This window comes from Camelus ferus, chromosome 5 (genome assembly GCF_009834535.1).
Source record: "Camelus ferus isolate YT-003-E chromosome 5, BCGSAC_Cfer_1.0, whole genome shotgun sequence".
NCBI lineage: Eukaryota > Metazoa > Chordata > Mammalia > Artiodactyla > Camelidae > Camelus > Camelus ferus.
This window is the reverse complement of record NC_045700.1, coordinates 91,904,313-91,928,073: the sequence shown is the minus strand read 5'-3', so window position 1 is coordinate 91,928,073 and position 23,761 is coordinate 91,904,313. Positions and strand designations below refer to the sequence as shown.

The 23,761-nt window shown below is 48.2% G+C and overlaps 2 protein-coding genes across 5 annotated transcripts in view; both read right to left on the bottom strand.

The window, feature by feature from the left end:
- MROH2A (maestro heat like repeat family member 2A) overlaps window positions 1-7,282 on the bottom strand; it is a 43,272-nt gene extending 35,990 nt beyond the window's left edge. The window contains exons 1-8 of the mRNA XM_032479181.1: window positions 7,201-7,282; window positions 6,788-6,969; window positions 5,270-5,401; window positions 4,895-5,057; window positions 2,779-2,877; window positions 2,040-2,191; window positions 1,349-1,492; window positions 186-278 (exon numbers count right to left, since the gene is read on the bottom strand). Of these exons, the coding sequence (XP_032335072.1) occupies window positions 186-278; window positions 1,349-1,492; window positions 2,040-2,191; window positions 2,779-2,877; window positions 4,895-5,057; window positions 5,270-5,401; window positions 6,788-6,969; window positions 7,201-7,282 (1,047 nt within the window). The remainder of the gene's footprint in view (window positions 1-185; window positions 279-1,348; window positions 1,493-2,039; window positions 2,192-2,778; window positions 2,878-4,894; window positions 5,058-5,269; window positions 5,402-6,787; window positions 6,970-7,200) is intronic.
- A 5,137-nt stretch (window positions 7,283-12,419) lies between these two features.
- Window positions 12,420-23,761, bottom strand: part of LOC102523029 (UDP-glucuronosyltransferase 1-6) — a 74,949-nt gene continuing 63,607 nt past the window's right edge. For 2 of the 4 annotated variants that reach the window (XM_014564721.2, XM_006191127.3), the window contains exons 2-5: window positions 16,789-16,920; window positions 16,009-16,096; window positions 15,501-15,720; window positions 12,420-13,301 (exon numbers count right to left, since the gene is read on the bottom strand). In XM_014564721.2, coding sequence (XP_014420207.2) covers window positions 13,004-13,301; window positions 15,501-15,720; window positions 16,009-16,096; window positions 16,789-16,920 — 738 coding nt within the window. In that variant the 3' untranslated portion in view covers window positions 12,420-13,003. Of the gene's footprint in view, window positions 13,302-15,496; window positions 15,721-16,008; window positions 16,097-16,788; window positions 16,921-23,761 lie in introns of those variants that run through there. The other 2 variants (XM_014564722.2, XM_006191128.2) reach the window with 2 other exon arrangements.

Below are 23,761 nucleotides of genomic sequence, written 5' to 3'. Positions count from 1 at the left end.
CAGGGGGATGCAGGTGCTGGAGCGTCACAACCTCCCATCCAGCGGGATGCAGGAGGCAGGTGGGCGAGACCGGGGCTGCACCACCACCTCACCCTTGGCCCTGGTCGGCCACACCACCGACCGCAGCCCGCTTCCCGCCGATCCACTCCAAGAATGCCATGCCCCGTGGAGCCTGCTGGCCTCACCTGGATGTGCAGTTCCGTGAAAATGGTGTGCAGCTGCATTGGGGGGATGGGGGTGTTGGTGGTGACCGACATCTCCAGGATCTGCCTCAAGACCTGTGGTGACACATGACCTTCTACCAACTCAGGGTCAAAATCTAGACCTTTGCTACTCGACGTTTTCCATCGACCAGACACATCAGCATCCCCTGGGAGCTCATTAGACATGCGGCCTCCCAGCTCCTGCCCAGACTCTGTTTCAACCAGCCCTCAGGCGACTCCCACACATAGTAACACTTGGGCAGTGCCAGGGCCACTGCGTGTGGCATTCAAGGCCCTTTTCACCTTTCTCTCCCACTCACCTGAAAGTGAAGGCCGATCTTTAGACAGAATGATTTACGTTTGGCTCCCCAAATCTGTCACATTCATTTCTGCTCCCAGCTTTCACAGCAAAGGGCCACCTCTTGTCTGTAGATGAGTGACCCCTTCACAATAACCATCAGCCCAGGTCACACCTCCACACACAGTTTTGCAGAGGCTCCATCACACATGCATTCCAAGCTGTCAGGGGTTGAATGGTGTCCCCCCAAAATTCACGTCCACCCGGAACCTCAGAATGTGACTTTACTTGAAAATAGGGTCTTTGCAGATAAATTAGGTAAAGATCTCTAGATGAGATCATCCCGGATTTAGGGTGGGCCTTACAGCCAATGACTGATGTCCTTGTGAGAAGAGGAGAGGACACAGAGAGAGACACAGAGAAGATGTGCAGATGGAGGGGACACTGGAGTGAGGCAATGCCCGGGGCCACCAGAAGCTGGAAGAAGCGAGATTCCCACCCACGCCCACCCTCCCCAGAGCCTTCAGAAGGAGCACAGTTTGCCAATACGTTGATGTCGGACTTCTGGCCTCCAGTCTCCACGAAAGAATAAATATCTGTTGCTTTAAGCCACCTGCCTCATGGTTCTTTATTACGGCAGCTCTAGGAAACTGACCTCACCATGGCCTCCAAGACCCAAAGGGGACCTCACTCTTGCCATTTGGATTGGCATCATCTGTTTCTTGAAAACCCTACAGGTGCCCAGCCCCATAGCCCCACTGTCCACCCAGAAGACACCCCATGGGACACCTGGGAGTCCCAAATATCCCAAGCCTCTGGCCCAGGCTGCTGCCCACCCGGCCCTCACCTGTGTGATGAAGAGCGCCTCCAGGCTGCCCCGGTACTCGGCCAGCAGCAGCGGGATGTAGTCGTACACCTGTTCCCGCAGGTCGTCGTTGGGCAGGAGGAGGCTCAGAATGGGCTTCAGGGACTTGATGACCCCCAGCTTCACCTATCACACAAGTAGGGTCTCCAGGCCCCTTGGCCCAGGACCCCCAGCTAGGCCCAGTCATGTCAGCCCCATCCATGGAATCAAAGACACGTGACACAGGCGACCTTGGAAGTAGAGTCTAGGCCTCCCCGAGGCCCCATGAGTCCTGGCTGTGTCACTTAGGTGACCTTGGGCAGACCTCAGCTTCCTCACTTGTAAAATGAGATGTGTCTGGGTCCCAGCCTCTGAGGTTCATGTGAGAGGTCGGGGAGAGGGGAGGTGGCTGGAATATGACCCTTCACCTCACTTCCTGCAGCACAGAGCTGGGGTGGAAGCCTCTCCCGCAGGTAAATTACCCGGAGAGCGCCCAGCACGCGTGTAACAGGGACCCTTAACCAGCATCTCCAGGGGCCTCCTGGAGGCCCAGGGCCCACGGGGTTCAGCATCGGAAGCTCCTGATCCTGCCTCTATTTGGGTCACCATCTCCTTGGACCCAGGGGTGTCTCAGCCCTGCCAGCCCCCCTGACTGGGGGACCATGGGGGCACACCCGAGCAGAACACATCTCACCTCGGGGTTATGGTTCCTCAGCCACACGGTCACGAAATAGCGATACATGGGGAACAGCTTTACAGCAAACTGCTCCTCGGTCATCACGGGGTACACGCTGTCCTCCAGATGCCGCAGGTAAAACTGCACCGCCTCACAGAAGGTCTCCATGGCTACCCGTGGGGATGCGCAGTGAGCCCCGGGGTGGGCGGGGTGCAGGACAAAGCAGTCCTAGGCCGTCTTCTCCAGGAAGGAGCGCTCACACGCTCCCATAACTAGTGGACTACTGAGATGGCCAAAGACGCTGCTAGAAAAATCTTTTGCCCCTCCCTCTCTGCCCTCCCAACCCTCTCACAGCTCCCTGATTTTTACCCTGCATGACTGTGTGTGAAACGCCCCCCAGGGGGTAGCACGCGGGTGTGTCTGGGTCCCAGCCCTAGAAGTTCATGTGTGGAGGTCAAGGTGGCGGGGCTGGAATATGGCTCTTTGCTCACAGCCTGGGGATTCCACTGCAGCCGAGGTCAAACACATTTTGCCCTACTTTTCTCAGGTATCCAAGATTTGGGCCCGCAAAAATATTAAGTAATCAAAACCTGGGGCCGGGTGGTCAGAAGTAGGCGGCATCGAAGACCTGCCAGGGGCAATCCTCACCTGGAGACATTTCCCTGGCCTCCGGCCCCTGGGAATCTCACCTGCTGACCCTGCTTCCCCTCCCCAGCACCCTGACTGGCCAGACCTGCAGGCCTAGTGGGGCACGTACCCCCGCAGATGACCTGACGCATCTTGGCTTCGCTGGCGAGTCTCAGCATGGTGAATATGGTGGCCAGGGTGATGCCCATGTATGGCATGAACTCAAACACTGTGGGCCAGGGGCAGAGGTCGCAGGGAGTCAGGGGTAAGGGTCAGCAGAGGGGACAGCTCCACCACCCACACCTCCAGCCCCGGAGCCAGGGAGCCCCTCTGTGGACGGAAGTCACTGGGAGGTAAAGAGGCTAAGGGGGAGGGGGTGAGAAAGAGAGGGGGAGGGGAAGGGTAGGGAATGACGAGGAGGAGGAAGAGTGGAGGAAGGAAGCGGGCAAGGAGGCAGCGGGCGGGCTTCCTTAACCCCTCCCAGCCCCTCTGGGTGTCCCACACGTCCTGGGATGAAAAACAGAGACAGTGAGTGAGCAAGTGAGAGCAGGGGACAAGCAACAGAAGAAAAGAGAGTAGAGGGATATGGGAAACAGAGATGGGGGAGGGGAGAGGAGAAAGAGGACAGAGTGACAGACAGACCCTGGCCTCCAGGCCCCGCCCCTGAGCCCCCCCCAACTCCCCTTCCTCAGATTCCCTCCCCCTCTCTGAGTTGCACCCCTCATCTGCCCCCTCCAGGCTCCGGCCTCGGCGCACACACGAGCCCTGCCCTCCCCTGCCCCCCAGAGCCCCCTCAGCTGCCACCTTAGTCCTCTCCCCTCCAGTCTCCACTGGCTCTCCCCCCATCTCTCTCCTGACGGCCAGGCCTCCATCCCCAGCAAGCCGCCCCCTCCAGTTTCATCTTCCCAGCCACGCCAGGAGGGCGGGCCACAACTGGCCCCTGGGCCCCTCCGAGTCCCCCTCCTCCTCACAGGCCCCACGACACCACACGGTCCTCATCTCACTGCTGGTCCCCCGATGCCTTCTCAGGCGTGGGGCCTCTCTGGCCAGGGGCTGGCCCTCTCCTGTCTCCGCTTTCACTCCCTTGGTGTCAGTGGCTCTGGACACCACCTAAACTCTGAGGCCGCCCTGGCAGGAAGGCATAGCCCAGATCTGCCCTCTGAACTCAGCTTCACACACTAATTGCCCCCTTGACCTCTGAACTTGGACATCTCTCAAGGGATGCAAACCTGAGACATACAAAAGAAAGTCTTTATCTGACCCCCAAGTTCTCGCTCTCAGGAAGTAAACCCACCCAGTTTACTTAGGAGTTCTTGGTTTCTCCTTTCCTGTGTCTCTTACACACAATCCATCAGCAGGGCCACTCACTGGAGCCCCATCTGCTGCTCACGTAAGTCCACCACTCACCAAGTGAGTCTGAGTCACTGTCACTTCACATTTGCACACCACCCACACCTCTTCATTCACATCACCGCTAGAATCGTCTTCCTGGATGCTTTCATCAGGCGACTCCGCAGCATGAGATCCTTCAATAGCTTCCCAGCGCCCTCAAATGAAGCCCAGACTGCACCACTCCCACTAGACCCTGCCTAGCTCTCCAATTCCTCTCTGACTCCAGCCATGGTGACCTCTCAGTTGTCAGAGAAACCAAGCTTTCTCCTGCCACTGGGCCTTTGCACATTCCATGCGGAACGTCCTTTCTCATCCAGTCCTTCACACAGATATCACCACCGGGCCCTTCAGGTCACAGCTGAAGTATGGCCACTTCAGTGAGGTCCCACAGAGATGAGGCCCCCTCCCTTCATCATGATGTCAAACAGCCACCTGGCTGTTCTCTCCATGGCTGCCTTCTTGTATGATGGTTGTCTGCAGCCTTGTTTACTTGCTCACAGTGTTTTACTCACCTGTGGCTCAGCACTCACCATAAGGCCTGCCTGAAGCAGGCACTGAGCGCATGTCTGTGAAGTAAAGAGACAGAGGGGGAGGGAGAAAGGGAGAAGAATGGAGCCAGCGGGGGCGAGGGGAAGGAGAATTGGAGGAGAAGGAGTGATGGGGAAGAAAGACACAGAAATGAGAGGCGGAAACACAGAGAAGGAATCTTAGCAGCTGAGACAGAGAGACACACAGAGAAGAAGGGAAGGAATGCTGGAGAAACGTAAGAGGAGACAGACATGCAAGGGGGCAGGGACAAGGGCAGAGACCAGGCAGGAGGCCAGATGCTGGGGCTGAGGCCCTGCATGCCCTACCGTTGCCGTTGGCCAGCTTTGCCAGGGTGATGATGACGAATTCCTCCGTGAGGTTGAGGGGCTTGAGGTGGTGCTGCAGCTCATACATCACCAAGCTGAAGTGGTTTCGGGACAGAGCCACCAGGGTATCGCTGGCCACCTCTGCCTCCATATAGCCCTCCACCTGCAGGGGACAGGAGACGGATGTGTGGTCCCACCACCAGCTTCTGCCCTGCACCTGCTCCAGCCCCACTGGGCTCCTTCGGACCCTCTCAACCAGTTCTTGCCCCAAGAGGTAACTGGACAAAGGCCTTGGGCATCCCAGGCCCTGCCAACCGAGACTCAGCCCCTGAGTTGGCAGGGGGCAGGCACCGGTGGGGCCCAGGGCTCCACTACCTCTGGGATTTCCCTCATCTCCTTGGAGGCAATGGCGACCAGCCTCTGGACGCAGTGCTCCTCCAGCTGCCCCTCTTGCTGGATGACCTCCTGGAGGATGTTGTAAATGTTGACTTTGCGCTGAGTAGAAATCTGGGAAACAAGCGTGGTGGCTGGGAAGATCCTGGCCTGGGCAGTGGGGCCTGGGATGCACCCAGCCCCGCCCGAGCACACCAAGTCGCCATCTTCTCCCTCCCACTGGTCCTCCTCCGACATACCTGGAATTTATAAGAAGAAACTTATGTTTAGTCTTCGTCCAGTTTCTGGCACAGACCCCCTAAAATCCTTGAATTTCCTAAGTGATGAGAGTGATAGAGGTGTGTTTTGCTGTGCTGATGAGTTTTGGTCCACACCTAACTATGGCAGCTGGCTGCCGGGAGAACCAATTGATTAGATTATGATTAGAGGGCTGGGAATTTCATTCTCCCCCCCTGACCTCCACAGAGGGGTGAGGGGCTGGAAGCTGAATCGATTGCTAATGACCAACGATTTAATTAACCAAGCCTATATAATGAAGCTTCCATAAAAACCCAAAAGGACAGGGTTCAGAGAGCTTCTAGGTTAGTAGAACACGCAGAGATCTGGGGAGAGTGGAGTGGTCCCTTCAGAAAGACATGGAAGCTTCGTGCCCTTTCCCACATCACTTGCCCTCTGCATCTCCCCCATCTGGGTGTTCCTGAGTTACATCTTGCTATAATGAACTGGTGATCTGGTAAGTAAAATGTTTCTCTGAGTTCTGAGAGCCACCCTAGCAAATTAGTTGAACCCAAGGAGAGGGTCATGGGAACCTCTAATCTATAGCCAGTTGGCCAAACTTATGGCTGGTGTCTGAAGCTGGGACAAGGGAGTAGTGTCTTATGCAACTGAGCCCTTAACCTGTGGAATCTGACACTATTTCCGGGTCGACAGTGTCAGAATTGGGTTAAATTGTAGGACACCCAGCTAATACCAGGGAATTGCTTGGTGGTGTTAGGGGCAAAAAAGCCAACACATCGGAATTGGGCTCAGAATGATTAATACTCCATAGGGCAGATTCACCCACCACCCTTGAACTGACCAAGACTTTGACATTGACTCCTCCATCTCCAACGCCTCCCCCTTCCCTCCACCCATCAGGCTCATTCAACTGGCCCTGCCAGTGTGGACTGCAAATCTGTTCTCTCTTCACTGTTTTCAGTCCGGCACACTCAGCAAGGTAAGTGGCAAATGGTCAGTGGTCAGGGTCCCCCACAGACTCAGCACTGACCCTCTTGCAAGTCCAAGAGGACGCACCCTATTTTGCTTCCTAGATGGCTCTCATCAGCATTTTAAATGACCTGGTTGAGGAGTGAGTACCTCCCAGTCTTGCCCACCTCTGGACCCCAGCACCTAGCCCCATGCCTACAACGGTCAGAAAACTTCTGCGGAGCAGTGGACAGATGTGCAAACAGCCACAGGAGGCCGGGCTCAGAGGAGGAGCTGAGGGTGAGGAGGCCCTACCTCCGGCACCTGCAGGCAGCGGGCAAGCACGTTCACCACCACAGAGGGCTCGGTGGTGGCCTTCTCCGCGATGATAACCGAGGCCAGCGTCTTGCGCATGTCAGGACCTGCCCCAGCAGCATCCGTCTTTGCCGACTCACCGTCCATGATGTTGAGGAGGTTTGTGACTTGTTGGAAGGTACCTGAGACAAAGGTGATGCAGGTGTGATGCTGAGATGAGCATTACAGGGGGTGTTCCTACACCCCAGTCTCCCTGACACCTGCCAGCTGCAGCTCCCCCTGCGGCACGGTCAGACGGGGACCTTCCTGTCCCCTGAACAGATGAAGAAACTGAGACCTTGGCTGGGACTTGCCCTCAAGGAGTTAGTGGCCAAAATGAGGCAGGAGTACAGGGATGGGCGTGACTTTCTTACCATTGTCTTCTGGTGCCAGAGGTTCCAGGTCCTCTGTTGCCTCTGGCAGGTCCTCATTTGAGTCTATTGCTGCTTCCGCCATCTCTCCCTCAAGCTCTTCTGAGATAATAAGATTTGTAAAATACTCGGTGTGTCGACACACCCTAAGACGACCCCCAGTGAGTCCCACCCTGCGTAACCCACTTCCCTGGAGTGTGGGAGGAACCCATGACTTGGTTAGACCCACATTTTAGCCAATAGAATACGGCAAAGGGGATGAGAACCCACTCCCATGATCATAGTACGTCATCTTAGCAGACTGGAGAGAGCGACTGCCCTGCTGGCCATGAGAATGGAACAGCCCTGATGTAACTGCCTATGGAGGGGCCCTGTGGCCAGGAACCGAGGGCCTCAGTCCTACAGCCACAAGGAACTGGATTCTGCCAACAACCACATGAGCTTGAAAATGGACAGAGCTCCAGGAAGGGCAGCGCCAGGCCAACATCTTGAGGGCAGCCTGTGAGACCCTGAGCAAAGGACCCCGCTAAGCCATGCCCAGAATCCAATCATGCAAACTGAGATTATAAACAAGTGCTCTAAGCCACTAAGTGGAGGTGATTTGTCACACAGCAATAGATGACCGAACTTCGTTAAGACTTAGGGCCCTTCCTCCCCCTCGTCTAGACACTGAAAACTAATGATTAACTGGAAATCTGCTCCAGCAGCCCTCACGGCTCCTTGCAAGGGGCTCTCCTGACACCAGCAGCTTCTTAAGTGCTGACAACACCAACACAGGTGTCCACATGAGCACCCAGATCCTTTTCCCTCCTGTCCCAATTTCTCAAACTCCATCCCAGGGCCTTCCACCATCCTGTGCTCCCTTCCTCCTGGGAATCCTTTAAGGAGCTAGTCTAGGACCCAACTACTGACCTTCACTCAGAGTTCTCTCCTGGACGGAATAAAAATACACTACAAGAAAAAGCTCCGCTCTCTGCTTGACATACATCAATGGTCATGTGGATGGTGGCAGGGTGGGCTGATGAAGAAGTGACAGCTTTGGGCTCCTCAGTCGCAGCTCTGGTGGGAAGTGGGTCCCCTGGCAGGGTTGGAGGTTTTCACTAGAATCATCACCGTTGGGCCCCAGACCCTTGGAACTCTGAGATCCAACTGCCTCCCTGAGCTCAATGAACCCAGGGCTTTGAGGAGTGGGTCCTGCGATAAAACACCCCACATTAAGTGATCACTCAACATTTCTGTCACCCACATGTGTAGTGGGGTATGTTTGCAGAAGAGAAATGGGAAGGGCGATTCACAGCCAAGTCCCCTGGGGATGTGATTAGGAGCCCAGGGTGGGGAGGTGTGATCAGGGCAACTGGAGGGGTCAGGGATGACAGAGGGGTCCTGAGAAGAGGACTTCCCTTACCCAAGGCCTGGAAGGCTTGCAGGATGGGGCCGGGTGGCCCACTGGCAGAAAGTGTAGACGATAAAGAATTTCAATGACAGGAAGGCAGCGACTCTGTTTCCCTGAACCGAAAGTGGGGCCCAAAGGATTTCCTTGTCACTTGTAGCTGTGAGAGACAGTCCAGATCAACAGTTTGAGCAATAAAATCATGAATCTCTATGCATTACAGGGCAACAGAGTAAGACCCAGAGTCCCCCAGGTCCAGGACTGCTTAACTAGAATTCCCACTCAGTGTCTGTCCACTGCCAAGAGGCAACCCCTCAGCCTCTGCTTGGACACCTCTCATACCAGGGAGCTCATGACCCTCAGTAGCCCATTCCTACTTCACTGAACCTGAGGGGGCAGAAACCCAGATTCCTCTACATAGTACCCAGCACTTCTTCCCCACAAAATCCATGCGTCGCTCCTCAGTCTGCCCTCTGGAGACATGTTGATCATGATGGAACAGATACCAGAAGACAGTTATTACATGCCCTCTCTTTCAAAGTCCCCTCTGCTCCACCTCCTCCAACTCCCCTGTGGGCCTTCTTTTCTCCTTCAACGACTACTCGAGTGACATGGTTGCAGCTCCTTCCCCCAGACCCTGACTGCATGCCTGCCACACACAGCTAAGCATGGCTCTCCATGTTATGGCGGATATAAAGGTGGGTAGGACACACTTTTGTCCTCTGAGGGTCTAAAGACCCCATACATGAAAGATCATGGACTTAGGGTCAGGAAGTGAATGTGCTAGTTAGTCATTGCTGTGTAACAAACTACCCCAAAACTTAGTGACTGAAAACAACAGTTTATTATTATTGCTCACAAGTCTATGGGGTCAGCTGTGTAGTTCTGTTGATCTGGGCTATGTCCCTCAAGTACAACTGGAGTCATTCATGAATCTGTGGTCAGCTGATGGGTTAGATGAGGGTTGGATGGTCTAGAATGGCCTCACACTCATGTTTGCCAGTTGTCTAGCTATTGGCTGAAGAGACTAGGGTGATCAGGACACGTGTCTCTCATCATGCAGCAGGGTGGCCCAGGGTGTTCTCATAGCATCTGGGAAGGTTTCCAGGAGAGCGAGCAGACACATGAAGGCCTCTCAGGGCCTAGACTTGAACTGTACCAATCACCTTGCCACATTCTATCAGCCAAGGCAGGTCACAAGGAGGTCTGGACTTGAGGGGTGGGGAAACATTCTCCACCTCTCGACAGGAAGAGCTGCAAAGTCATATTGTGAAAGGTGTGGCCAGCAGGAGGGGTGGAGAAAGGGGCCTTACATTTATTACACACTAGGTGAGTGGGCAAGCTGTGGCAAAAAGGGAGAAGCCCCTGAACACATGATCTAGAGAGGACAGAAGAGGACGAGATCAATCAATTCATAAACTCAGCCACGCTTAAGGTCTGTCACTCAGTGGAGTTTCCCACCTCTGCTTTATGGGAACTGAGCTGAAAATAAGAAAACGCAGTATTTCTAGAAACCTGAGAGCCTAAATGCATGAAAGGGCCAAGGAAAGCATGGATGAACGCAGTGCACACCTTTGGAGGAATCTCCCCAGGTCACAAGGCTCCCCCTTCCCTGACCCACAGAGTCACAGTTACAGTCTCCCAATGGCCATGTTTTCCCTCGATAATCCCTCCCCCACCACTCCTGATTGGGCCAGTAGTAGTCACCTGATCCAGCCGGACCAATCAGATTCTTTCTCCCAGGAATTCGAAACTCTGGGTAGGGGAGAATCCTATCAGTCCCCTGTGGACTCTCAGGACTGAGGGTTCTGGGGACTGAGGAGTAGAGAGGGCCAGGACTGGTAAAGCTGGCATCCAGAGTGCACAGGGGTGGGAGGGGGCAAGAGAGGCTCCACTCAGCCCAGCCCCTCTGGAGGCTTGGCCATGAGCCTAGCATCCTTAGGAATCCATTCTCCTCACAAAAAGATCCCTTTTTTGTTTACGATATCCCAGTTGGGGTCTCTTACCTGTAAACAAGAGGGCCTAAGGACTAGAAACACAAAGGTGCAAAGGAGCATGAACTAGTGGGGAGGTTAGAACAGCTCAGGCTCCCTGAGAGAGATGAGGGGGAGGCGGGGGGAGGGGCAGGAGCAGCAAGGAGCTGTGGGCAGTGAGGCTGGAGATTGTCCCTGAGTGGACCAGGACGGGCCTTGAAGGAGGGAGGACATAGTCCATGAGTCACCACCGGGCGCAGCAGTGTGGGGAGGGAACTGGTGTGAACAGCTTGTGTTCCAGAAGCTGCCTGGGGAAGGAATAAATGGGGCTGGAGTCAGGAGAAAGCCTCAGCTCCAATTTGAAGCCTACACATTTTTTTTTTATTTGGGGGGGGGGAATAATTTATTTTATTCATCTATTTAATGGAGGTACTGGGGACTGAACCCAGGACTTCATGCATGCTAGGCACGCACTCTACCACTGAGCTGTATCTACCTCCTGCAGCTTACACGTTTAAAACTTCTACCTGTAACACAAAGCAGAAAAAGAAAGAAACCAACAAAGGTGTGGACAAAATTAAAGGCAAAAACAAGTGGGAGAAAAACCGCATATGTCAGAAAGGTGTTCTCAGTACTGCAGTGAGCACTCTTACCAAATCCTCAGGGTAATACACCCCACAGGAAGACAGACAAGGAGAGTCTCCAAAAAAGAAATACAAATGGCTCGTGAGCTTGAAAAAAACTCAACCTTTAATAATAATGAACTTAAAATCCCACTTTTGCCAATCAGACTGATGCGCTTTTTTCCCAAGATACTCCTTTATACTGAAGAGGGTGTGGGAACCTGGCTCTCTCAGTGCTGACTGAACAGCTCTGGACTCAGTTTGGGAATATCTCAGACATTTTGCCCGGGAGAGCCTCGCATCAGTGCCCCACACAGACCCCTGTGTTCTATCTCTAGTGCGCGGGGCCGGACCTCCAGCACTGCACCTCCATCTGTCTCCTGTGGGCTCTCTCTGGATTTTAAATCCCCTTGCCTGCCCTTGTGGCCAACCGGAAGTGCGGGGAAATTGACACCACCTGGGACAAGCGCTCAGCTCCCTAAGGGCCTTGCCTCTCAGGTGGGATAAGTCTGGTGTATTTTCTGCACTGGCTCCCAGAGCCAACCAGCAGGACTCGGCTCCTGTCACCCCCAGAGAGCCGCCCCCTTGGTGGTCATCACTCCCCACTTTCCTTCAGGGTTTCCTTTACTTCCCAAAGGTCTACTCCTTGTCCAATCAGGAGTGGTGAGGGAGGGATTGTAGAGGGAAAACATGGCCACCAGGAGCCCATTACTGTGACTCCATGGGTCAGGGAAGGGGGAGCCTTGAATCCTCACCTTAAGGGAACCAAAACTGAGACAACCATTGATTTCTTGTAAGGCACTTCCCACAGAAATTGTCAGGCATGTGCAAAGACTTAGCTACTAGGATATTCAGTGAGGTCTTTTTTATAAAAGAAAAGTAAATCCACCCGGAAGTGGGGGTTAAATCAATCCTGGTATATTCATGCACTAGAATACTCCTTGGCCACTAAAAACAAATGAAGTGTTATACAAAGACCTGGAAAGGGCATTCACAATAGACTGAAGTGAAGAAAGAATGTTAGAAAACACTGGATATATTCGTCAGTATACGTATTTGCCAAAAGAGTAACTGTGCTTACTTCAAGAGAACATGATTAATGGTGATTGTAATTTCCTTGTGTGTATGTGACACCTCCATATTTTTCAAATTTTCTGTCAGAAGCATGCATTACTTTTGGAATAAGAACATGTAGTTTAATGACAAACACAACATCCATAAAAAGAACACCTAAAATATAATTTATATGAATTTATTAATATGTTTTTAGTTATGGGAAACATCAGAGAAAATATACTTGCCAGACACCGTACTTTGGGCTTTGATCAAATTCAGATTCATTTGGCACAAGCAATGATTATCTGCTCAGACACATCACCCATCAGTTTCACACCTTATTCTTTCCCCTCCAAACTCAGAAATCATACACCGTTCTTGAAGAGTCAGTAACAGCCATCTAGAGAAGCCAGAAGATGAGGTTATAACTGTCACCCGAGGAGCGGGCAGCTGTGGCTCTCAAATAGGCCCCATTTCTGAGTAGGAAAGTACTTGCAGATTGAAGAACCCATCCAGCCTCCTTAGCAAGTCATCATTTGAAAGATGACAGTGTAGTGCAGATTAAAGATATTGGAGAGGGCAGAAAAAATATTCACATATCTCTGCCTGTGTGTGTGACCAGCCATTAGATCATTTTTTATTTTTTAAAAAACATTCTGGGATGTCACCTTATGGCAAAGTATTTCTTTAAAAAGTAGAACATGAATTTAACTTGCCTCTATCTGTTTGCAAATTTGCAACCTATTTCATTTCCCACCCACTTCTCAGTGTGCCTTGGATTTGTGAGCTTTCTTAGCTCGCCCCTTTTTCCCGAAGCATTTCCTGTAGGCAAAGACACAGCTCTTAAAGGCGATGAAGACAACTGTCAGTACGACGGCCAGGAGGAAGCCAATCACATCCAAAGAGTGGTATTGGTACCACGTAAGGTCGTGGGCTGCAGGGCGCAGGTGCGGCGCCCCCTTGTGCCTCATCACAAACTCCACCCAGAACACAGCCAAGTCCAGAGGCTCCACGGGGCGGTCCTTGTGAAGACTGGAGAGGCGCATGATGTTTTCCTTATAGCTAAACACAGAAGACAGTTGTGTGAATGCCTGGAACACCAACAGGAGTGAACCGTCCCCCTTTATGCTTGCTTCTAGTTAGGAACACTACCAGATTTTCCAGACTTGGCAGAGCTTCTATTACAACCAGAAAACATACACACACACACACACACACACACACACACACACACACACACACACACACACACACAATATTCTTTATCTCTAAAAGAAAGAAAAAGAAAATTGGAAGCCGAAATTATAATTTTTAATTATTTGAAACTTGCTACCTACTTTTCTTCTTTTCTTTTTAGGGAATTAGATCATAATGCCTTTTGGTAACAAGATAAAGAAATAAAGGAAAAGGTCACGTCGGAAATTGTTAATGATTTCCCATTCAATGAGATTGTAAACAATCACCTCTAGCCAAAGTAAAACACATTTTTAAGGGCCATCTCTAAGACAGTGGCATACTTTCAATTCAATTGTTGAAACATCAAGCCATCCAGGTACTAAATTTTGCATGAGGCAGTGTCTATGCAGCCTGTTAAAGCAAAATGGATTCCTGTTCATTTTGGACAGTGTTGATAGCTGAGTCAGAACATCCAAATCCAAAATGGGTTAGACACTTCAGCCCTTAGTATGAATGCACTAGAAGAAGAAAGACAAGGAGGAGAAAGAGAAGGAAAAGGAGGAGGAGGAGGAGAAGGAAAGGGAAAGAGAAGAGAGAAGAAAGTGAAAAGCAAGACACTTATTCAGGAGCAGGTATGATCATTGCTGTCTTTAAACATGTCCATCATTTTATTAGATACATTATTATAATGTATTGTTAATATTTGGCCATAAATCCTGTTAAACATCTTCATTTTGTATAAACCTTCTCTTAAACAAGGTAGATTTTCCTAGACTTTCATTCATTCATTGAATATTTATTGAGCATCTGTTATGGCCTGGTTACATAATCTGATGTTGGAAATTTTTCCATTTCTCTTTATTTTATGTAGATACAGTCTCAGCTTACAGTGTTGGGGACATGGAGATTCACAATCAGATAGAGATGGCTCAGAAGTGAATAGATGAAGTTAGTTAATAATGTAAGCTGATTGATTAGTGTTTTTTAAATAGTAATGTACCAGAGAAATTCTACCAAGTCATTTTTGAGTTATAAGTAGTTGTCCCTCCCACTGAATAAAAGATCAAAATCACACCACTAATGGGAGCCTCACGACCTGACACTGACAAGCTGGGAGGCCAGAGGCTGATTGGAATGATGGGTAAGAGCCACACCAATCACTCTGGGCAGGTTGTTACCAACACTGAGGGCACTCTACCCCGGGGTGATGGAGGCAACTCTTTTCTATGCACTGGCATCACACACATGTGAGCAGCATGATGTTGCCCCCATTTTCCCATGTCCAGACTTGGTGTGTCTCCCTGTGTAGTGTCTCCTCCCATCTGAACACACTCCAGTCTTTTCACTTCTGTCCTCCTGATGGATGTCTCTTTCAAAATGAAGCAACAAGGGGTGAAGGTTTTCACAGACACATCCACATCCACACCCAGGTACATGCACACACACACACATAACTGATTACAGGGTGAAGTTCACTCCTGGCCGTCACTTCTTCCCATAGGGTTTTGATCAACTTATTACTAGTAGCTGTTGACAGCAGTACAATGAATTTCATGCAGAGATAATTTTATCTGATGGCTTTTGCCCTTTGAATCATTTCAGAGCCACACCTGAGCAAACTTACCTTAGCTTTTATTATAAGCCTTTGTCTGTGATATCGCATGAGAGAGACACACACACACGCGCGCGCGCGCGCGCACACACACACACACACACACACACACACACACACACACATATATTTATAAGCCCCCATGGACAAAATCTCTCACAGGTTTCAGTGGTAAGAAAAGCCATACTTCTAAGCACCTGGTTTGTTTTTATCTTACGGACATTGTGCTTCTTGTAATGAAATACTTCTTTCTCTGCAAGAACTCATCTATTATTTTGGCATTGTTTTTTATAAATTGGAATTTTAAGTACACCAGGGGAAATAATATTTAAAATCATTTCTGTGATAAATTCTATTAAAAAAAAAAAGCATCTTACTTATAAATTCAATTTTAATTTGTTTTCACATTTGAATATTTATTGTAAAGCGATGGCCAAAATACAAGTAATATTCCTTGATACCTTGTCTCTTACCTTTTGTCATTGATGACAGTTTTCAGGGCCTTTTCTAAATCTTCAGAGGTCATTTCCAGGACGTTCAAGGTCACTCCAGCTCCCCGGGTCTCCATGCGCTTTGCGTTGTCCATCTGGTCACCAAACAAGGGCAGCATCACCATCGGGACACCGTTGCATATTCCTTCATAGACACCGTGAGAGCCGGAATGTGTGATAAAGGCACGAGTCTTGGGGTGACCTGAGAAGCAAAACAGGGAGGGATGCCAGCAGTCAGGTCACTGAGCTTCATAATCTGGCATCATCTAGGTTCTGAAAGCACTCTGAGGACCCTATGCCATCCACAGGTGGCCCTTGCAGAAACACGCAGGAGAAAGCGTGGGTCGAGATGCCCCAGTAAAAAGCAAAGTGGGATACACTGGCCATGATGTTTTCCAGCTGAACAATCCTTTAGAACGGCCGTGCCTAAGCCACTTTCTTCAGTTAACCCTGATGTGACGTACACATCAATCGAATCCTCCTCACATACCAAGCAGATCATTTTGAGGCAGCCATTTGACAAGTTTCGTATTCTTTGCGAGATTCGGTGGTGGAGTCCCAGTGTACCGCCACAGGACCTTGCAGAAACAAAAGAACAGAGCTGAGGAACATGATAGGATTTTTAAAATAAGGCTGCTGCTGGAGTAACTAGAAACTAGTTACTAGAAATTAGAGTAACTAGAGTAACTAGTCTTCTGAATGAATATAATCTCGGCAAGGGTAGGAGGTGTGGTAACTAAGAAAGCTTTTGGGGACGGCTAACATTCGGTGCCTTGCTCCAGAGGCTTGATTCCATGGGTGTGTTCACTTTGTGAATTTGTGAAAATGCATCAAGCTGTACATTTATGACTTTTGCACCTTTTTGCACTTCAATGGAATATTTACTTAATAAAATGAGTGGGTGTAGAACTACAAAAGCAGAAATATAAGAAATGAACCCAGTGTCCTAACCCACAGCTTTTTGGAGAACTACTCTTATGCGGTCTGAAGAAATACTATCCTGGTCATTTTGTTTCTAAAATAAATTTGCCTTAATATACTTTTGAGTCACTAAGAGAGAAAGAGACTTCTTGGTGAAGTGGACCATGGCTCAGCAGAGCAGTTGAGAGTGAAATTGCAAACAAACAAACAAAAAAGAACTTGCATTAATGGTTGAGAAGTGGCAGGGAGACCCAAGGCTAAAGCGTAACTAGTGGAATTAATTTAGGTGCTGAAGTCTGGGGTCAGAGCTCTTGAGAAGGAAGAAAGAAATCGTATAGAATCTTCTTACTGTCTGAGGTATTTTGCCCAAAGCATCAGCAATTTCCATAGCTTTGTACTCCGGAATCTCTGAGACCATGGAGCCCAAAGAGAAAACCACGATTCCATGTTCTCCAGAAGCATTTATGTAGGTCTCAAAGTCCTAGGACCAGAAAAGAAATCTCCAGTTAGTTTTTTCTCATTTCTTTGGTGACTGCTTACATTAAGGTCTGGATCAGATATCCTCCTCTTAAGAGTGTGATTAAAAGAGTGTGTGTGGTAGAGACACAAAATACCAGCCTGTGTGACACCACTCCTCCCTCCCCAGTACCCTTCCATCCCAAGGGAGGAAGGCGTCCTGCTTACGGAGGGGTCACTCTGGTTCTTCTTTCAGATGCAGAATCCAGGCAATGTGCCAAGTTTCCAAAAGAAAAGAGATCAGAGGTAAGACCAGATCCACTTCCCCTGGGCTTCAGGCAGCTGGGACAGTCTTGGAAGAAAGCAGGCTTTTGGGAGGGGGCTGACGGAGACAGCCAAATGCAATAGGGAAGCGGGGAGGAAAGATGAAGGGGCTTCGTGAAAAGAGGAGAGAGCCTTTCAGCAGATTCTGTGAAAGGAAACATTGGAGGAGAGGAAAGTTGTCCAAAAAGGATCTCAGAAAGCTTTCTACGGTCTCTACAGCTCCTGCACTGCCTCTCTAAGAAAATCTACAGTAAAGATCTGTATTACTTTTCAAAGCTTCTAGAATATTCTTTTTATGTTGGGAAAAAAAAAGGAATGGAGTCAAAGCACAAAGCTACAGAGAGTGTTAAAGATTAGACTCACGATTCAGGAAAAACCTCAAATAGCCAAAACATCCTTTAACAGCTCTTGCTTCCCTCCAGCTGATATCACAGTTCCCCGTGTGGCAGCCAACACACTTGGATGTTTAAAGATCATATTAACATCAACTCGGTGCTGAAATTTAACCAGTCAACCACGCATTTTTCCACCTTCCCTGGAGAAGAGTTTCTAAAGAGGGTAAGTCAACTTGCCTGCTTTAGCAAGAAGAACATACTGAAATATACTTCAATCTTTCTTTGCTGGTTCCATACTCTAAAAAGCAAATCCTTCCTCCCTAGGTATGAAAGATACAAAATGGGAGACAGAACCCCTTGCCAAGTGTGTCCCAGTGATCTGAGCCCCTTCTGTGGAGTTCAGAGATGGTCAAGGGTGTGTGAGTGTACCCTGACTACCAAAGCCACTCAGTGGGAAGGAGCAATAGACAGTGTCTTCACCACGCAGCATGTGACCCTCACAGAGCACTCACGTCCTGTTCCAGAAGCGGACTCCTTACAGTGGTGTGTCCATTGCTCAGCTCTAAGGCTGCCCCCTTGTCCCAGGAGGTATCCATCAAAGACCACCCACGGGCAGTACAGCCTTGCCTATCCAAGGACAAAGCTCAAAATGAGGCAGTGGGGCTTTCTGAAGAACTTCTGGGCCAGATGACCCAAGGAATAAGGAATGAAGAACAGAGAGAGGGCTGCATGATCAGCCCTCTGCAGATGACACAAGCTTGCTCCCCTGCTGCGAGTAAGGCAGCACTGTTAGAAAACTGGGGGCTGAGTTGATTCAGTCCTTCCCTTAGCAAACCACACCGCATTGCCACTAAGTCGCCTTTTTTCATCAAGGAGTAACTTTTTAATTGAGTGAGTTTTGGTGGTTTTGAGCTGTAAACTGTGAGTGATTTTCCAGTTAACAACGAATCTCACCATTGCTCGAACATGAGCGATCTGTGGTTCCCTTGAATGAAGCAAGAAGATGGGATTTTAGAAAATGTCTGTGTGTATAGGGGTGAGAATCAGAGGTGGCAGGGATCCAACTAGTCAATACAGATTAGAGTTTACAACCTGGCAAAGGCCCATCCCTAAGGCAATAAGGAAGAGACTTACCGGTGGTTGTCAAACAGAAGCTCTGAAAGGATGCTTAAAATAATTCAATCAGGAACTGCAGTATTGAAATGGGAACGTACTGGTGGTTGTGTCAAGGGAAGAGAGTAAGGAAGCTTCTAGATTCAGTCCTGGACAACAGTCTTAGCTCAGCCTGATCTGTTGCCAACCTTCAGAGCCAAATGCAGAGTGCTCCAGGTTTCAGGAAACATACACACACTTGCATGATCACACATGCAGGCACTTAGAGGAAAGAGTACAGGGCATAAACAGGGCAATTTTCCCCCAACAGTCAGTTATTGATGATCTAATTAATTCCCTGAGAGTCTCCAAAGAATGCCAAGGGCATTAGTGTTGTGTGTTTTCCCAGAACTGAGTGGGGTTCCTGGGACTTCCGGTGTTAAAACCAAAACAGTCCTGGGAAAACCAGGATGCTAGTGACCCCGGATATGAGACAGGAGACTCCAAGGCAGGGTTCAGCACACACGATTTTCAGAGACCTCTCCCAAGTTTTGATTCTGAGTATGACCGATACAGCCTGAATACCAACGCGATGCCACCAGCTCGTCCGCCTCCGCCAGCCTCAGGCCCTCTTCAAGACCTCTGTCTCTCAGCAGCTGTGTCTCCACCTTTCCCACTGAGCTCATCTAACAGGTCAGGGAGGCCAGAATCATCCTCCCCACCGCCACGCTGCACTTTGGTTTGTGGTAAGAACATCGTGAGGATGGTTTTCCCAGAGTCCTTCTCCCTAGGTCTGCACCGCACTCCTCTTTCCTGGGGAGAGACAGCGCACCTCCAAGCCTTTAAGTTCTTCTCCTGAGTGAGGCTAAACAGCTAACCTAAATTTCCCAAAGCCCCCACTCCTTCATGAAACCCACTCTTACTTTAACCTTGTCCAGAAAGAGCCAAGTCTAATTTCCCTCCTTCACAGCCTTCCACACCCACTCAGCAACCAGCAGGAAGTGGTTAACACAAAAGGAGCCACAAGGCCATAAACACCCAGAGTTAATTAACAGCACTTGGCTGAAGTTTAAGTGGCATGAACGTTCACCTACAGATCACAGAAGGGCAAACAGCAGTGTGTTATCACGGTCAGTACAGATTCCAGGCCAGCTCTTAAGGGATTCGATAGTGGTGAGGTCCAGCCCCTACTTGGCAAAACTTCTCCTAAACCTTGCCCTGGCTTCACAGCCTCTGGAAGGGCCAAAGAGTGAAGCAACATAACTGAAATAAATCTCAGCCCCCCACCTCTTATCCCCTTCCCCCAAATGAGGCCACCTCTGAAGTGAAAATTCTTGCTCACTCCAAGGAGGCCTTTAGTACAAGTCCTGACTTTTGCTGAGAGTTTAGTATTTCTAGTTCCAGACTTTTATTTGATGTTCCCTTCCCAAATGCCTTCTGATCCGCCAGAAGCCTCATTAAACATTGTGTATGTTGGAAACATGTCACTTTACCACTATCCATTCAGGGCCACTTAACAAATATTGCAAGCTTCCCTGGTCACCACTCTTTCATCTCCTTGTTACCTTCAAGTCTGTTCTCACTGACCTTCAGTTTGTCTCTTTCCATCAGACCTAACATGGATGTCATCTCTCAATCTCTACATGTCCACAAAGATAGTCTCTCCCTCTTGGAATTCTTGAGTTCCATGCCTTTGCTCTCAGTACTGTTCTAGCACCTTTATTCTTTCAGGCATCCCAAGATATGCCCAGAACCAGGCTATGCTTTCTCTATGGACTCTCATTATCAAGTGAAGATTTTTACCTTTATTCTTGAAAAGTTCAGGATTTTCACCAAGAATATTGGGAACAAGATGGTCTCCACCAGAAAAATAAAATTCAAAAACACACATGCACTCCAATGTTCATAGCAGCACTATTTACAATAGCCAAGACATGGAAACAACCAAAATGTCCATCAACGATGACTGGATAAAGAAGATGTGTTATATTTATACAATGGAATACTACTCAGCCATAAAAAAGAATAAAATAATGCCATTTGCAGCAACATGGATAGACCTGGAGATCATCATTCTAAGTTAAGTGGGCTGGAAAGAGAAAGGAAAATGCCATATGATATCACTTATATGTGGAATCTAGGAGGGGGAATAGAACACAAATTAACTACTTATTATTTATAACTTAGATGGACCGTCATTTATGATTGGATTACCACGTTCTGTTGATTCTTATTCTGTGGTTGGCTTCATTCCTTTGATAACTATATAAGTTTGAAAAGCTAAAGCTCTAATCTTTTCTTAGAAATAATGAACAGTACATATGTGTAAACAAAAAAAAGTGCAGTATTTTATATATATATATATGTATTTATATGCAATGTTATGTATATGTGTAGTCAAACTGTAATAATTCTACCTAATAAAACTGAAAAGGGAAAAAAAAAAAAAAAGGTGGTCTCCACCAGCGGAAGGGACATGCTGAGTAGCCTTCTTTAATTAACAAAGGGGAAAAAAGATAATAGCAACATAACAAACCAGCAACAGTCAAGAAGAGGGAAGATGACAAAGCAAAATGAAAATAATCTGGAAGAGCTGTAAGAGTATGAAAATGAATACATGCATGTGCATGCACGACTGGGACACTGCGCTGCACACCAGAAACTGACATTGTAACTGACGGCGCTTCAATTGAAAAAAAAAAAAAAAGAGTTGTAATCGAGTCTATCAGTTGTTAGGTGCAAGCAGGCAAAGTTCACCTATTAATGGAATCTGCCTGACCAGGTTAAATCATATCAACTCCATGTTGTTTAGTGAGAAAGCAGAAACTGGAAGCCATGGAGCACTAAAGAGGCACTAGGGAAATGTAAGCAAAAACAACGCAGGAATGGTGATATGAATCTCAAGAAAGTGGAATTTCAAATTAAAAGCATTTTAACTAGGACAAAGAGAGCTATTATCAGGTACAACTCACAAAGACATTCTCAAACCTAAGCTCGCTTGCACCAAACAGGGCAGCAGCCAACGCACAGTCATTGCAACTCACCACTTAGACAAATTTACAGGGGAGAAAATATGGTATCAAGAAACGCAGTTGATACAGTTCTGCAGCCTCTCCCATTAAACTTCCTAAATAAAGAAGGAAATCACTAAAGTAAATAAAGACTATTTGCCAAAAAGCAATAGCAAACATAATGCAAAATGATGAAATGAAAATCAATTTCCATTAAAATCAGGAGCAAGATGAATTCTTGCTGTTACCGAAATCATTCAGCTGCTTTTAGAGAGTCTAGTGAATTCAAAAAGACTTGGTATAGAACTGAGAACGGAAGAAACAAATTTCAGATTTTTTGGAAAATGACTGCATGCTAGGTTTGGGGGGATTTTTAATGGTGAAAATCAAAAGTTTGGTGAGATGGCTGAATAGTGAATGGATAACCAGCTGGAGACAGAAATGGAAAAAAAAAGTCATGTTCACAGAAGTGACCCCCCAAAATGCTGTTGAACAGTTAAGAAGAAAAATAAGAAATAAACAGAACAAATAGGAAGGAAGCTACAAAATATTTGATCCTTGTTAAGGCAATGTTTGAAGTAACAACAAGAACAACAAAATACCCTGGGGTACAAACTTCAGTGTTCCCTCACAGGAGAATAGGCTAGATGCCTAACAAGTAACCTGTGGCACGTGAGTGCCATGAAATATTATGCAGCAGATAAAAATAGATGCACTATTTAGAACTGGAGCCATACTCGTGATGTATTGATAAGTGAGCAATGAGGATACTTTATTACCTTTTTTTAAATAAAATAAGCAACAAAAAATGTGTACATATGTTCTTTCTGTAATTGTAAGAGTATAAAGAACTGTTGAGGATTACTATTTATCTGATGACTAGTCCTCAGTTCATATCCCTTTTGTTTTCATTCGTTCATTTAACAAACACTTGGTGAGTGTCTATTACACGCCAAAGATGCTGATACTGACAGGACATCAATCACATGCAGACCCATTGCCAGGTGTTAAGGATGCAGTGCCTGGCAGAAGGGGTCCCTGCCCCCACACATATGGAAGAGACAGTCGATAAACAATTATCCCAACAAAATGATCAAGGTATTCAACATGCTACAAAGGAAACAGCACAAGATGCTATCTTAGAGAGAAGGACTCTCTGAGGAAGTGACATTGAAGCTGACCTGAAAAACGTGAAGACAGCCACCTAACAAATTCAGGGAACAGCATCTCAGAAAGAGGGAACAGCATGTTCAAGGGTCTTGAACTGGGAGAGATTTTGGAATGTCCCAGGAAGAGAGAGAAGGCTAGTGTAACTGACGATGTCCATGCAGATTTCTAGATAAACTTTTCTATTTCAAATGGAATTTCCATTATGAATGCATGTCTCCCAAGTTTTAAATTTCAAAGTGATTATGAAACACAATTGCTTTCTCTTGGATTCTTCATAATGATGCCAAAAATATTTCTTTTTAATATCTGCCTAGCTTGGACTTGCTAGCTAGCTTTCTTTCCTTTGACCTGGGATACATTCACTGGTTTGATGATACTTCACCTCTTTCTTTTCCCCTATCTAAAAAAGAATCATTAATGGTTTTCTACATTTGCTTTCAGAAAATCAACACCGCTTTCTTTCTTCACCAGACCACCCCCTTGGACACAGATTGGTCCAACAGGCCGTAGGGTATCAGACTCTTATTGCCATGAGAGCTTTGAGAGCTTATGAGATCTCTCTCCACTTTATAGGGGAGTAGTCAGAGCCCCACAAAGAAGAACCTGTTTTGCCGCACTGGGGTGGAGACATCCACCCAGCATCTGCTTTCTTACCTGCTGTTCTTCCTGCTGCCCGAAGTTTCACCTTGCTATGAAAATTACATGACCATTTAAAATATGAATCATGTCGGAGGCACAATGAAAATAAGATTCATTGCTCTGCAAGGCTGATGATAGCCCCTTAGTAGGAGCCAGAATCAGCACCTGGAAAGTGCTGGCTACCAGCAGATCCTTAACCAATACTTGAAACATAAATACATGAATACCCATTGAAATGTCAGCTCCTTGGAGAATCCTTCCCAAAGCTCCATTTGAAGGGACCTCTCTTGCTACC